General features: G+C 36.2%; 2 protein-coding genes across 7 annotated transcripts in view; one reads left to right on the forward strand and one right to left on the reverse strand.

The window, feature by feature from the left end:
* The first annotated feature begins 40 nt into the window (after positions 1-40).
* Positions 41-5886, forward strand: slc31a2 (solute carrier family 31 member 2). Of its 3 annotated transcripts, none has more exons than XM_048165812.1 (4): positions 43-242; positions 1518-1584; positions 4452-4722; positions 4881-5886. In XM_048165812.1, exons 1-4 carry the CDS (start codon positions 237-239, stop codon positions 5044-5046), a joined length of 510 nt encoding a protein of 169 aa, XP_048021769.1. In that variant the 5' UTR covers positions 43-236; the 3' UTR covers positions 5047-5886. The 3 variants fall into 3 exon arrangements, with proteins under 3 accessions (XP_048021772.1, XP_048021769.1, XP_048021770.1); XM_048165813.1 differs by lacking the exon at positions 43-242 and adding an exon at positions 308-1388; XM_048165815.1 differs by lacking the exon at positions 1518-1584 and having other exon boundaries at positions 41-242.
* Positions 5887-9527: 3641 nt separating this feature from the next.
* niban2a (niban apoptosis regulator 2a) overlaps positions 9528-15306 on the reverse strand; it is a 34299-nt gene continuing 28520 nt past the window's right edge. For all 4 annotated transcript variants that reach the window (XM_048165229.1, XM_048165228.1, XM_048165227.1 and 1 more), the window contains exons 9-14: positions 14224-14411; positions 13981-14136; positions 13098-13211; positions 12854-12961; positions 11224-11335; positions 9528-11105 (exon numbers count right to left, since the gene is read on the reverse strand). In XM_048165229.1, coding sequence (XP_048021186.1) covers positions 10183-11105; positions 11224-11335; positions 12854-12961; positions 13098-13211; positions 13981-14136; positions 14224-14411 — 1601 coding nt within the window. In that variant the 3' untranslated portion in view covers positions 9528-10182. The remainder of the gene's footprint in view (positions 11106-11223; positions 11336-12853; positions 12962-13097; positions 13212-13980; positions 14137-14223; positions 14412-15306) is intronic.

A 15306-nucleotide genomic window follows, 5' to 3' on the forward strand; every position in this document is an offset into this window, starting at 1 on the left:
CTTCAACTCCCAGAATCCTCTGCGGCGCACAAAATAAACCCCCGTGATGTAACGGCACTCTTTTTGTTTGGGCTCAGTCAGTGCTTCTCAGCTGCTGGGCTCTGAGGACAGATGAAAATGTGGCGAATTTGGTTGTTGATTTGCAGGTGGTAAAGTTGTATCTTTGTCTTAAGGGACGTTTCATCTATCTGAAATTTCCCTGAACTCATGTTTAGAGGACTGCAAGGGAGTTCATCATGAATGTAAGTTAGACTCGTTGCGTCCATTAATATGAATGTAAGTTCATTTAATTTACGCATGTAGACTGTAAGTTATCCTACTAACAATGTATGGACTTCTTAATTAAAGTTATTTATGTAATATCGCTTTTATTTAATACTGTCATTTACATATAAATAAATGCATCTGTAAACCAAAACCGTGTTAGTTGGTAAAAAGATGAAGTTATTGATGTTTACTCTATGGACATGATTATTTCATTTTAATATACTAAGAGGTGTGTAATGTTAATAGTTACTTAAAATGGAAATTCCTTCAAAATATGGAAATTACATTTATTCTGTTAGGGACTGACAGCCTCATTCACTCAAATTGCATTTTTTTTTTTTTTCATTAAAAAAGTGAAGGTGGCTGAGGCTGTTTTTTTTTACTATTATTATTTTAAAGTTCACCAGACCACAGCATTTCACAAAGCAAATAATAGATGTATTCATGCAAGAGCTTTCAAGGCTGCTCCGAGATAACACTGGGAAGTTCTTGATACGGCACAAATGTATCAAAAGCCACTTGTCTCTGTTTGGCCAATGCAAAACTATCAAGAGAACAGAAGATATGCTGTACTGTAGAGTACTCGGCCGGAATTCTCCAGTGCTTGGAGTGGATTGGCCGGAATTCTCAAATTTTGCTTCTGAAGACAGGACAGCAGATTTCTCTTGATTATAGCAGGACGTGGAATGTTGTTGAACTAGAGCGTAACAGGGACCTCCTTGTCTACTTTTGTTTGATATGTACTTCCTGCAGCACACATTTTGTATGTCTTAATGTGTGTCAGTCATGAAGGTGCTGTTTCCCATAATGTGACTGTCACGAGTGTAAAGGGCCAGGCTTCCTCTCCATACACTTTTATGATGATTTTTAACACCTGCAGAAGTACTGAGAAAAGCCAAGGCTGCAAATTCTGATATCATTCCATTCTGATGCCTATCTGGTTCTAAGATATTATATGTTGAAACCGACAGAAGCTGAGTCACTAGGGTAATTTAAGCAAAGCAAGCAAGTATAAGCTTGATTGCATTGAATTCTTGTGATGTGGAAAATGTTAGTAGTTAATCAGACGCTGAGGATTGAACATCGCAGACTTGAAGGATTATATTAGCTGTTTTGACAAGGTAATGGAAGCATTATTAACTTCTGTTTATAGACTCTTCCCACGGGATGGGTTGAAAGTCAACCCTCAATGGAAACATGTCACTAATTACAAACCTGCTTCTTATGTCTTTGTGTTCTGCCTTTTACAGATGCACTTTAAAGGATCCAGCAACGTCACGCTGTTGTTTAATTTCTGGGATGTGCATGGGCCTGCAGGTACATGGGATTTATAAGCAAGACTGAACTTGATCATATATAAAATACATGCATGTACAGAAAGACAGTTTACCAGTTGGATTCAAAAGTTGTTTAACTTGCTTTCTTGTACATTTCCACACATTAAAGAGTAGTTCTTGTATAAATTATACAACTATCATGTAATTTACTTCAGTGATATTGAAGTAATATTTATTTACAATTATAGTATTTAGTAATTTTTTTAATTTAAAGTTTTAGAAATTTTGTGCCGTTGTATTGTCTATTTATTTTTTACTTCGTCATTTTAGTACTCTAAATAAAATTACTTTAACTTAATTCTCTCAATTTTTTAGTTTCATTTAATATTTATATTTAGTTTTAATTTACTTGAATTTTAACCTCATGCCATTTTAAATCTGCTTGATTTTATTTCTTCTGCAATTGCTTTTCAAACTACAAATGGGTGCAAAAGCACCATGAAATAATCATAAAAGATGTCCACATGAGATTTGTTTTATACTATGACACTATACTTTAAATCTCAAAACAAATCAGCATGGATGTGTGTGATTTACTGACAGCACTACAGTGAGTTTACAATTTTGACATCAGGCTCTTTGTTGTAGAAATTCTTCATAGACAAAAGCATGTAGTGTACAGTAGAGTGTACAGTAAATTCTCAGTAGTCCTGTTTTGTGTATGTATGGGATTCCCACAGCATGACTTTGCTTTGTTCAGTTTTGGTTACACTCTGTTGGAAGGAGGCAAACAGATAACTTGTAGTCATGATATTATATATCTGGATTGGTATGATTTTTCTAAAGGTAGGGACACACCAAACCAACGCCAAAGAACTAGCACTGATAAATATATAAATATATTGACACAAAAGTGACTGATTTATGTTTTCGGTTTAAAATAAATTCTGTTCTTTTCTATTCTATTCATCAAGAAATCCTTAAATACTTGGGATTTGTATTTATTTAAACTTTTAAAGGTGCTAAAGAGGATCTTTTCGTCGACTGAGAAACCAAAGACTGTTACTGAGTTTTTGAAATGAGCGCATGCGTAAGAACAACCCCCCTCCTTCGAAGGAACGCCTCCCAAAACTCGTAAACACTCGTATTGGAACATGAGTGTTTGTTTACCACCGGCATTCGCTGTGTTGTGTTAGTGGATTCATTATGTCGGACTCACCGCAGTTAACTCATAATCTGCAGTTGTTACTCCTGTCTCCTGACAAAAACATTGCATGCGGCGCCTGTGGAGTGTGGAAAGTTACTGGAGCGCGCAGCCGCGCTCGTCTCTCACAAGGAACGTCACGGCAGTGATTGACAAGCCAGAGGGCCAATCCGCGCACGTCTCTCACAAGGAACGTCACGGTAGTGATTGACAAGCCAGAGGGCCAATCGTTTACGCGATGATCGCGTAAACGATTGGCTGATGTTTTTAAGGCCCTACCTCGTGCACAGATGATGTATATTAATATTATTCCTTTCAGTGCACCTAATAAATAGTCTTTTATCAGTTAGTAAAGACAGTTTCAAGTAATATTGCAATAATGTATAAAACAAAACATCCTCTTTAGCACCTTTAACTGAACATTTTACTACTGTTTTTAACCATTAGTAGTGTTATTTTAGCTATACCTGAATATTTATATTTAAACATTTTCATGTAATAATTTTGATTCTCAGCCCCATGTTTCAAAACCCCTGGTTTAACCAGCATTTCACACTTTTAGGGCTGGTTTAACAGACAGGGCTTGGATTAAGCCAGGATTAGTTCAGTTAGGACATTTAAGTAGCTTTCATAATTGTGCCTTAGAAAAAACATTACTGGTGTGCATCTTGAGAAAAAACAATGGCACTGACATATTTTAAGATAAGTCAATGCAAGTTGCTTTCAGTTAAAACAGCTCAAACATGGATTTTAGGGCCAGATTTACTACACAGGGCAAATTAGTTTAATCCCATAACCCCTTGTTTACAATAAACACATCTGCGGCGTGTTATGGCTCCGTCGAGGTTTTGTTCTGTCTACACGGTGTCAACTCACACCACAAGCATTTCGGAAGTGAAGCGGCTGGATTCGCGAGACCACGAGATTTGCCTGTCCGACATTGTTTTCCCTGTTTTTTTTTGTGTGTTTTTAATAGCTAAATAGTTATATTTTGTCCGGTTTAATTGTGTTTATTGCTATGTCATACTTTATTTTGCTGTAGCCTACAGACAAAGTTAATACACGTTAAGGTCCAGTTATGGATGACAAAGACTTTATTTTTAGTTTTTCAACTTCGAATCTCTTGTCATTTTTCAATTTCTGGCCTCCTATTGATGTGAAATATGAGCAGCAGTATTCACAGGGTCTTTATTTTGACTTTATTTTGTATTTGAGCTGCGCGGCTTGGACGCGGCATCCGTCAAAAATGGACTCGGTGCCTATATTTAGCGAAGTGGTGTGGCGAGCTGCTTCTGAAACGTGCCATGGCGTGTCTGGTGTAAACACAAGCATTGACTAGAGTGGCCGCGGATCAGCTCTGGTAGCCACGCCGCAGGTGCGTGCAATGTAAAAGGGGGGTAAATAATGGCACAAATACCAGTAAATTGACTAGCTCAAACCTTAGTAAATCACCTTGCATGATTCATTTAAATACTGTCCTCCCATAAATTTCATCGCTGATTTTTCACTGTGTGTCTTTAGTAAATCCTGACAGCAGTTTTTTAATGCCAAAAGAGGGTTTGTGATGGCGCAAGCTGTTGGTAAATCTGGCCCTTAGTCTGGGACTAGGCTTAAAACTTGTCTGTGAAACCGGGCATACATTTTAAAAGATCAATGTGAAAAGTCCATAATGTCTCTCTCTGTCTTTGTTTTTCTCTCTACAGGGATGGTGCTGTCGGTCTTTGTAGTTCTACTGCTCACGATGCTCTACGAGCTTCTGAAAGTGTGGAAGATCACTGTGGGAAAACAGAAGCACTCCTCCGTTACACATCCATCCGCTCCAGTGACATTCTCTCCTGAACAGTCGTGTTTCGCCCCCGTCATGAGGTGTCAAGAGGGAAGCTCTGCTTTGGCCAGCAGTCCCTCTGAGATCTCATTAGCTCCCACAGAGACTACTACAGCCACTGCTGACACCACTGCCACTTCTGAGAAGAGGTAATGCTCACAAGAAAACTATAATACACAACTGGTGCTTTCCAAGAACTGTTATGACTGAAATCTGTCGATAAGTTGATGGTTTATACTTTTAGCACTGTAGCTTCTTGAATATCTTCCCCCGACAAATGTCCATGTTTGTCTCTTTCCATCTTCAGCTGGCTTCTGCACTGCCTCCAGACCGCCATACACATCCTGCAGGTGACGCTAGGCTACATGCTAATGCTTTGCGTCATGTCCTACAATGTGTGGATCTTCCTGGGGGTCATCACGGGGTCCGTCTTGGGCTACTTTTTTACTTTTCCTCTCCTGAAGCATATTTGAGAATAGATGAAGGAATGGAAAACATTCATTTTAATTCACAGAGGACTCTAGATGAAGAGCAATGGGAAACCTTTTACATTTCATGATGCCAGGATTGTGTGCCCATGATCAGAGTTGTGCATTTTCAACGATAAGACGTGCAAGAAATGTAGACCGAACAAGGATGACTTTAATTTTTTTAAGGTTGGATTTTTAACTTCAGTCTGGTGATAACCAATTGTAAAATTGGTTGAATCATATTGTTATCAATGGTTAAATTTTAAACCTTATTGGAATATCTTACGCCAAGAATGGTGTTAAACGCATGTGATTTTACATGGTCGTAACCTTCTGTTTGAACAGTTCGTTTGAGAACGGCAATGTGCCTCTGACCGGTTTTAAACTTTAGTCAATTACTGATGTAATTAATAAGCTAATTTTCTGTTACACAAATTAATGTTTATGTTCTGCTCTCTGAGATTAGTTTTAATGTAGCCGGTGGTTTTCTGTTATTTTGGGAAATCACACTAGTTTTAAACCTTGTGATGAGTCAAAATAAACTTCCTACGTGAGTCAAGATCAGGCGTTCTTGTCATGCTGGAAATTACTGCCGAATGGGGAACAAAACCATTGGTTGAAAAGAGAAATGCAAATCATGTGGCCTTAGTTAATGTTCACCAGCAATACAGGACACTGAAACTGATTGACTGACTAAAAGCAGAAATTGGAGACCTACAATCCTCACCGCAATGATTTAAAGTTTTTTTTTTTATTAATGGTTTTTCCAGTTGTTCGTTTTTTGTCTCCATTGCTTAATTGATTTTAAATAAAATTTGTTTTATTGAACCATGTTTAATTATATAGTGAGTCTACACCTTGTCTAATTTCTTTTTCTATGGTAGTTCCTCAAGGAAAATACAAAGTTGCAGCACAGATTTGGATTTTATATTTTATCCTAATGCTTTAAAACAAAAGAATACAAATTATAATTTATTTTTTAGGTTATTGATTTATGTATAATATAAAATATTTGCAGAATAGAGCATGGACAATTTTAATCTATTTTAACTCTCTACGGTGTATCGTCATTTATTATTGACTCAAAGAAATTAGCATTTAAAATACAATAACATTCAACAACAACAAAAAAGTTTATTATCATATGACATCCCCTTCAGCCAATGAAATTAAAATCCATGTGCTTGACATTTTTTAGCAACAAGGAAATGAAAGAGACATGTTTGGTCACATGCTGTTAAGGCACTATAGTGAGAATAGTGAGTGAGAAAAAATATTGTACATCCAAATGTGTTTTCTAAAGTTTTTGGTCATTTTTAATGCACATTTTGTAAAATCAAGAACTCAGAGTGAAAAATAAAATCTGTATGCACAGATGTCCTTTTAGGGGATACATTTTTTTCTGTGTAGAGTATGATTAAATGTAATTAGTTACTATATTTAAGTATCTTTTTGGCTACTTTGTAGTTGTACTGAGTATCAAAGATATTGGTAACTTTTACTCTCTGCTTGACTACATTTTTGAACAAGTAAATGTACTTTTTACTCCACTACATTTGTGATGTGTAATGCAATTACAAATGACATTTTTCATGACAACTAACTTTTCTGCAGCAGTTTGTTTCAGATATAAAGGAGCGATATCGCCATCTAAGGGCATTGAAGGTACTATACCTTTTGCCTTTACTCACCCAAAACTTGTCAACATGGCTACTTTACGGTAATGTGAGTGCATTAGCAGGTAGTTGCTAATCGCAGGTGTTTGATTTATTAGATGAGGCTCAAACCAGCACATACAGTAGACTTTGACTATTTAATTTTACTTATTTTAATTTTACTAATATTACCTTTCTGTGCACTTGAGCTCAACTGAGCCTTTTTAGAGTTTGTAGACATTTAAAAGATTGTTGTGTCGACCATGATTTATTGCAATATTGAGGTGTTCAGTTTTATTTTGATTTGATTTTAGAAAAACTTGATTTCCCATCTTACAAATCAATTGTTTCTTATTTTCACACGCATGTCTCTCAGGTGTTGAGGACTAGTGCATCTCTGAGCCTACATTCAGCATGAGCAAAATACGTAAAGTATCTGATAGGGATAGTTCACCCAAAAATGAAAATTTGATGTTTATCTGCTTACCCCCAGCGTATCCAAGATGTAGGTGACTTTGTTTCTTCAGTAGAACACAAATGATGATTTTTAACTCCAACCGTTGCCGTCTGTCAGTCAAATAATGCTAGTGGATGGGAACTTCTACTATAAGAGTAAATAAAACTTGCATAGACAAGTCCAAATTAAACCCTGCGGCTCGTGACGACACACTGATATCCTAAGACACGAAACGATCGGTTTGTGCAATAAACCGAACAGTATTTATATCATTTTTTAACTCTAATACAGCACTATGTCCAACCGCGTTCAGCACTCGTTAGTAAGGCCTGATCGCGCTCTGACAGCGGCAGTGATGTCTGGCACTCATTGAAGTATATGCGCGAGACATCACTGCCGTTGTCAGAGCGCGATCAGACATCACTAAGCGAATGCTGAACGCGGTTGGACATAGTGGTGTATTAGAGTTAAAAAAAAAATGATATAAATACTGTTCGGTTTATCGCACAAACCGATCGTTTCGTGTCTTAGGACATCAGTGTGTCGTCACGAGCCGCAGGGTTTAATTTGGACTTGTCTATGCAAGTTTTGTTTACTCTTATAGTAGAAGTTCCCTTCCACTAGCATTTGACTGACAGACGGCAACGGTTGGAGTTAAAAATCATTATTTGTGTTCTACCGAAGAAACAAAGGCTGCGTCCGAAATCGCATACTTGCCTACTATATAGTATGCGAAAAACAGTATGCGAGGCGAGTAGTATGTCCGAATTCATAGTATTCGAAAAACAGTAGGCGAGAAGTACCCGGATGACCTACTGCTTCCGCCCGAATTCTGTAGTAGGCATACGATGGACGCTGCGCTATCCCGTGATGCCACAGGAGAGGATTCTTCAAATTCGAAAATGGCGGAAAGCGGCGATGCGGCGATTTTTAAGTGTAAGTACCTCAGGGGAAATGGGTGTTTATTGTAGTTAAATTGCACTTGTTTAACATAATGTAAGTAAACGGCTGTATTATTGAAAGTTTAAACAAAGTAAATCGATGAGAAGATTTTGAGAATCGGTTGTAAAAAAATATTTACTAAGATTTTGTTAACATTGTTTTATTTAACGGAGACATTCGTTGTTTATCAGTTTAATGAGATTAGAAAACTTAACGGAATTAAAAGATTTTTTCCAGTGTTGCATTAATAGATAATGTTTAAATACTGTTTTGACATTAACTTACAGGGACTGATGAACACACCCGCGTTGGAGTTCAAAATCATCATTTGTGTTCTACTGAAGAAACAAAGTCACCTACATCTTGGATACGCTGGGGGTAAGCAGATAAACATCAAATTTTCATTTTTGGGTGAAATATCCCTATCAGATACTTTACATATTTTACTCAAGTCGTATTGGAATTGGTTACTTGTAGTTGTATGTTATATCTATCCATCTATGTATCTAGAAAGAAATCTTTTGTAACAATATAGTAGTCTGTCACATTTCAACTTAATTCAATTTGATGCATCCTTGTTGAAAGTGTTAATTTTTCCAAAAATTTTTTTAAAAATAAACCTAACCAAACTTTTGAATGGTACTGTAAATGATATCATTCAGTTTTCACAGCATACACACCATTTCAAAATAACAGTAATTTATTTATCTACTGCTGCCTTACAAAAGGAATAGAAGATGTAGTAAATATCACAATGAACACACTTTTAAAATAAATAACAGAAGATAACCAGTGAAATATTTGTGTGGAGCTAAAATATGCTGCTCAATTTAGATACAGAGATATCTTCACGGAGATATGCACAGAAGACATTGAAACATAAATATGTGTCCAGTAAAGAATGATTAACCATTTTGTGATTCCAGTAAAAAGAAAATCCCACAGCCAGAGCAGACCTTTGCCCAGCTGTCCTATATGATGTCCCATTACAGAATTCCTCACATACAAGCATTTCAACAACTGCACTGGAGGGTTTCACTCCTTCCAGAAGACATTTAAAGGTCGTAAATGACTGTAAAATGTTATATCATAGGTTTATTTCCCCAGTGTTTCCACAAAGCTACTGAACTAAGATGTGAACAGACTTTGTGTTTTTATCTTTTTCTTTTCGAAACCTACTTCAGTCCTTTGACATGAATCCTTTGCAGTGACTTCAATCCTTTGACCCAGATTCATTTAGCACAGCACATCCTCCACCTGTTTACACGTTATGGAGGATGGAAACACCATTACGGAGTTGCAGACAGAGCTCTGAACTTCATGTCACAGCGTGTCTATGAGCACTAAATGCACTTTATAGTGTTAATGCATTCTATAGAAATAAGGTCACTTTGAATACATTTTAAACCACAAAGTAATCGCTACAAGCATTAAGAAGCAAGCTTTAATTTATTTGAATTAATCTGCATAGTTATTGCATAAGTGCTTAATTATGCTGCATTAATACAGGTATTAGTGTTTAAATATATTCCACAGTTAACGGAAAACAACAGCAACAAAAATCTTAAGATGGCCCAAATAAAATATCACTGTACTTTTGAGCATCCGCTTTAATTTGCCAGATCCGAGGGACTACATTTGCATTAGTTCTGAGATAATACTAACCACCTCGCTGATGTCAAGGGGTGAAGGCATGCTGGTTAACATCACCCGCAACCCAACTGCAGTCTAAGAAGTGAGCACAGGAACAGGAAATGGAACTTGTTTTTGATACGGAGTCAGTTTTTTTGAAACCTCTACCACATAATTTGTGTGGGAGTCATGAGTTACATAAAACATAAAATAATTGGCATAAATCTGTGTATATATGAAAATATTCAATATATATACACATTTCTCGTTGATAAACATCCCCAAAATGTCTAAATTAACTGTAAGAATAGAAAATAAAAGAACTAAAATAAAATAAAAATTAAACGCCAACAAGGCTGAAATATCAACCATAAGCGTTGCTGATGGAAAACAAACAGAAGTACCTCAGCAAACACTTTCAGTTTATAAAAAATGTTTTCATGTAAATCTCACTCAAAGCAAGCATCTATCTGCTGTGGTTTCAATTTCCGCTTTCTTTTCTGAAGCGTCACAAGGAGCTTTGACGTCAAAATCCACGCTAGGAGTTTTCACTCCCTCCACCAGAGTTAACACCACCTGTTCTGCGTCCACCACCTCGTCACCTGTGAGTGGCTGTGGCTCTACTTCTTCTACATTCTCATTGGCCGGAGACTGAAACCCACTGTCATCATGGTGATGAGGGCTAGAGTTGGTAGAGGTTTGAGCAAATTCCCCATCAGAGTCAATGGCGCCTTCGCTCAGGTGATCGCCGGGGTCTTCCTGGATGGCGATCTCGATCTGTTGAATGGCGCTCTCAATGGCGGACACACACTGTTGCTCTTCTGAAGTCTGTTCGCTTCTCATTGTATTTAATTCTCCGTCAACCTTAGGCACCGTCTCCATTACTGAGATGATGTGCTTCACCTCATCACCCTCTTCCAAAGGAAACATCCCGTTGGTCAATTGCGAGCTATCTTTTTCAGCAGGGATGACAACTTCCAGCACAGGGTTTATGAGGTCTCGAATATCATTGATGCTGTCTGGAGAACCTGGTTCTTTCTTGATGGGCACATGCTCCACTGGGTTCAAAGGCTTTTCTGTTGCAAGATCTTGCTCCATCTGCCCTTCGGTCTCCTCTGGGATGCCGTCCACTCCCGGCACTTCCTGGCAGGACTCGTAAGGCAAAGGCATGCCGTCCAGGTGGATCATGGAGACTATTTGTTTGCGTTTCCTGTTGGCCACTTCGCCTCCTTGCTTCTCCCCTTTTACTCCTCCGAAATGATCAGCCCAGTCAATGGTGTTCTCTCCTAGCAGGTGCAGGTTGAGGTCACTGTTGGTCAGTACCATGCTGTCTCTGTACAGGTTGTGCCTTCGCTGGACCGCAGCTTCCTTCACAGCTGCAAAATTAAAAGGAATGAATGAAAAGCACATTAAAACACTGTTTTAAGCAGTAAGGTATGGAGGTTGTGCTATATTGTGTATACTGTCAGGGCTGAAGGGGCTGCAGACACTCACCCATCATGATGTCCTTGGAGACTGACTGCAGGACCACTTCCTCAAAGATGTTCTCTACTAGTATGAATCTAGAGAAGTCCTCAAAGATGAGCTCCTGGAACTTGGGCAGATCCTAGACGTCGAAGAAAAAATAAATAAGTTTAAAAAAAGTAGCACACCAAAACATGTCTCCCTGTGAAATATTTATATTTATCAATTAAAATAGATTCTAAATGATTAGGCTATTATCTATAAAACCTACAGATCAACAAACTAATTTTATATAATAATAATAATAATAATAATCTGGTTACAAATAATACTACTGCCACTACTACTATTATTAATATTATTAGTATCAGTAGTAGTAGTAGTATTAGCAATAAGATAATAAATTAATAAATTTTAGTAAAAAATAATAAATTAATAAATTAACTGGTTACAAATAATAATAATAATAATAATAATAAATTATCTGGTTACATATGTATCTTAAATTAGGCTATTACATATAAAACCTACAGATCAACATTTTATATAATAATAATAATAATAATAATAACCTAGTTACAAATAAAACAATTGCTATTATTATTACTATTATTAGCAGTAGTAATAGTAGTAATATTATTAGCAACAAGATAATATTAAATTAATAAAAAAAATAACTTGTTACAAATAATAATAATAATAATAATAATAATAATTATTATTATTATTATTATTATTTTATTATCTGGTTACATATGTATCTTAAATTATCTTTATTTTATTTATCTTACATAAATTCCGGTTACATATACTACTACTAACAACAAGATAATAAATGAATACATAATAATAGTCAATAACAACAGTAAATTAATAATAAATTAACTGGCCAACAAACAAACAAACAAACAAAACACTACACTACTCTACTAATAAAAATAATAATAATAATAAATTATCTGGTTACATATGTATCTTAAATTAGGCTATTACATATAAAACCTACAGATCAACATTTTATGTAATAATAATAATAATAATAACCTAGTTACAAATAAAACTATTGCTATTATTATTACTATTATTAGCAGTAGTAATAGTAGTAATAGTATTAGCAACAAGATAATATTAAATTAATAAAAAAAAATAACTTGTTACAAATAATAATAATAATTATTATTATTATTATTATTATTATTATTATCTGGTTACATATGTATCTTAAATTATCTTTATTTTATTTATCTTACATAAATTCCGGTTACATATACTACTACTAACAACAAGATAATAAATGAATACATAATAATAGTCAATAACAACAGTAAATTAATAATAAATTAACTGGCCAACAAACAAACAAACAAACAAAACACTACACTACTCTACTAATAAAAATAATAATAATAATGATTATTAGTCCCAACACTTTTAATTATAATTATTTCATTATATTTCTTTTTTAGTGACATTTTTGACCTGAGCCCATATTAGCATCAGACTAATGGCCACTGAAAAATATAAAAAGAGTGGCACTGAAGGAAAAAAAAAATGACGTGTTTGCTCTAATAAAGGGATGTGTAGCATAAAAAAACAACAACAAAAACAGAACAATGGCACCCCCAACTGGCACAGAAAGAGGGCAAATCCTTGTACCAACCGTGGAACAGGACGGGGAAAGCTGTTTCAGCATGTATGGTATGATGATTTGAAGCAAAGCCTCTCTGAAGAACTTCTTCCTCACTGTGCTGCTGTCATAGTCAAATTTCTGCAGGTCATGAACAAACAGAATTAAGATGAAGTCTTTAAAAAAAAAAAAAAAGTAATACAGCAAAGAATCCAGAAGCTGAGCAAGTTTCAGCTTTGCAGGGCAGAGTAAAGACCCAACCAATGAATGCACTTACTTTGAGTACTCGGTCCTGACAGCGCTGGATTATCTTGCAGAGATCCTCCCCACTGTGACCGTCTAGACTCTGATGGACCAACTGCTCAAATGTGTGCACTGCGTCGTCCATTTGCTACATCAACCAAGAGACGAATTTTAGGAAGGAGGGGTGACAGATTATGACCAACTTTGATGCTTTATTTGTAAAATTATATAATTCTCAGGGACAGTGACTATGTTTGGAATAACATACTACATACTGGAGAAATAGTAAAAGTACCAAGTATACACATGTTCTGCATGCATATAATACCCAGATGGCCATGGGATACTATATACCAAGATTGGATTTGGATAGAGGGATGGACTGGGATGGATGGATTGGATTGGGATGGACTGACTGGGATGGATGGATTGAAATGGAACATGTAAAGATCATACTAACATAAGATCAAATGGGTATATGATAAAACATAGTTCTTTGGTATGATAATTGCACAATGTGATCCATTCACATGCTATTTTTAAGTAGCAGTCGGAAAACAGTGTATACTTTCATTTGTATGTCAGTAAAGTCTCAATTGCCAATATACCTGCAATAACAGATATTACCACATGGTGGTGCTCATCAACAATAAACTGCATCTTAAATTTCACTTTAATATTCTTAAGCCATTTTTCTCATTGATTCATGATCTTGGCCTCTTTACTAAATCAATGCTGTCGCTTGTGTTTTATTTTGTTGCTTGGCACCAGAAAAATGAATGCAGGCTATAGAATGATTCATATCAAATCAGTTTTAAGTGCTAGTCCCAAGTACTGCAAAACTTCAAGAAGTTTTAAATATATTCAAATGGAATATTTAAAAATGACAAGAACAGCATGGGGCTAAGGAAAGAGACCTGTCTCATGAGGATCTGAGCTCTCTGGATGAACACAGAAGGGCTGGACACGTCACATCTCTGCTGGAGGCCTTCCAGGTTCAACGTCTCCATCTTCTCATAACAACTCTGCATCTTCACCGGATGGAAGGCCAACATGGAGATCTTGTCCATATGCTAGGAATGAGCATGGAGAGAGGTTTTTGGGTTAACTAATGCTTTAAAACGCATATGCTAACACTGTTAATCAATGTTCTGTCTCACCTCTCCCAGTTTCTCCTTGCTGCTGTCGTTCATCGAGTTCTTGCTGACCTCCACCAGCTCACGGAACAGGATGTCCCTCACTTCAGAGAACCCTCTGCTTGTGGGCTCCATGAGGGCCTCCAGGATGGAGTGGATGTAGGGCTGAACCTTGCTCCTCACTAGCTGTTCAACACGGGGTGACACCAATGCTTAAAAGAAAAAAATAAAATAAATGGACAGATATTAGCACCTTAGAACTTTCCTTGTGAGGAAAAAAAAAAAACTACATGAAACAAATTTAATGTGTGTGTCTGTTAAATGTGTGTTTTTGTTTAAATCACATGTGATTCAATAAAAACTGTAGCTTTAAATTTGCATGTGAAATATTTGGTTCGCATGTGAAATTCAAGTGTTTGTTTTACGAGAGACATGCTGACCTACAAGAGACTTCTATGCTTAATTATGTTCTCAAATTATGTGCCAACACAAAGAACACTTTAGAAAAAGCTCAATTATCACAGGTGACTGTGGGAAAACACCTGTCCTGCATGTCAAAACAGCCTCTATTATTCAGTAAGAATAATGGTGGCATTACAAAAACACAAATGGACTCAAAAGTAAATTTATAGATTATAGATCATACAGATTAAGTGAAACTCAAAAACATGCTGTCAAGATCATTCTGCTTTTGTTATTTAAAATGCGCTGCCGGTGTTTTCTGTGGAACACCGTCCCAACCACAAATGACAAGAAAAATGTAGTACTCTTGCCAAACCTACATTATGGCAGGACGGACAGGGATTTTTAGGTTAAAGTTGTGAGACTGAATTCCAAAGAAAGAGGGATCATATGGAAGAATTTGAGACTGAAATAGTGCAGCTAGGAAAAGGGTAAAGTTAAAATAAATTGTGAAGTAATCTGTGTATTAAAATAAAATAAGTGCAGAATCAAAAGTTGTGCTGAGATTGTGCAATACTGAATCATCAAAACACAACAAAAATACAATTGTAGAATCTCAAAGAGGCCATATTATGCCGTTTTACAAAGTCTTGATTTTGTTTTTGGGGTCTACTAGAATAGGTTTTCAAGCTTGAATGTTCAAAA

Source organism: Megalobrama amblycephala, linkage group LG18, assembly GCF_018812025.1.
Source record: "Megalobrama amblycephala isolate DHTTF-2021 linkage group LG18, ASM1881202v1, whole genome shotgun sequence".
NCBI classification, from domain to species: Eukaryota; Metazoa; Chordata; class Actinopteri; order Cypriniformes; family Xenocyprididae; genus Megalobrama; species Megalobrama amblycephala.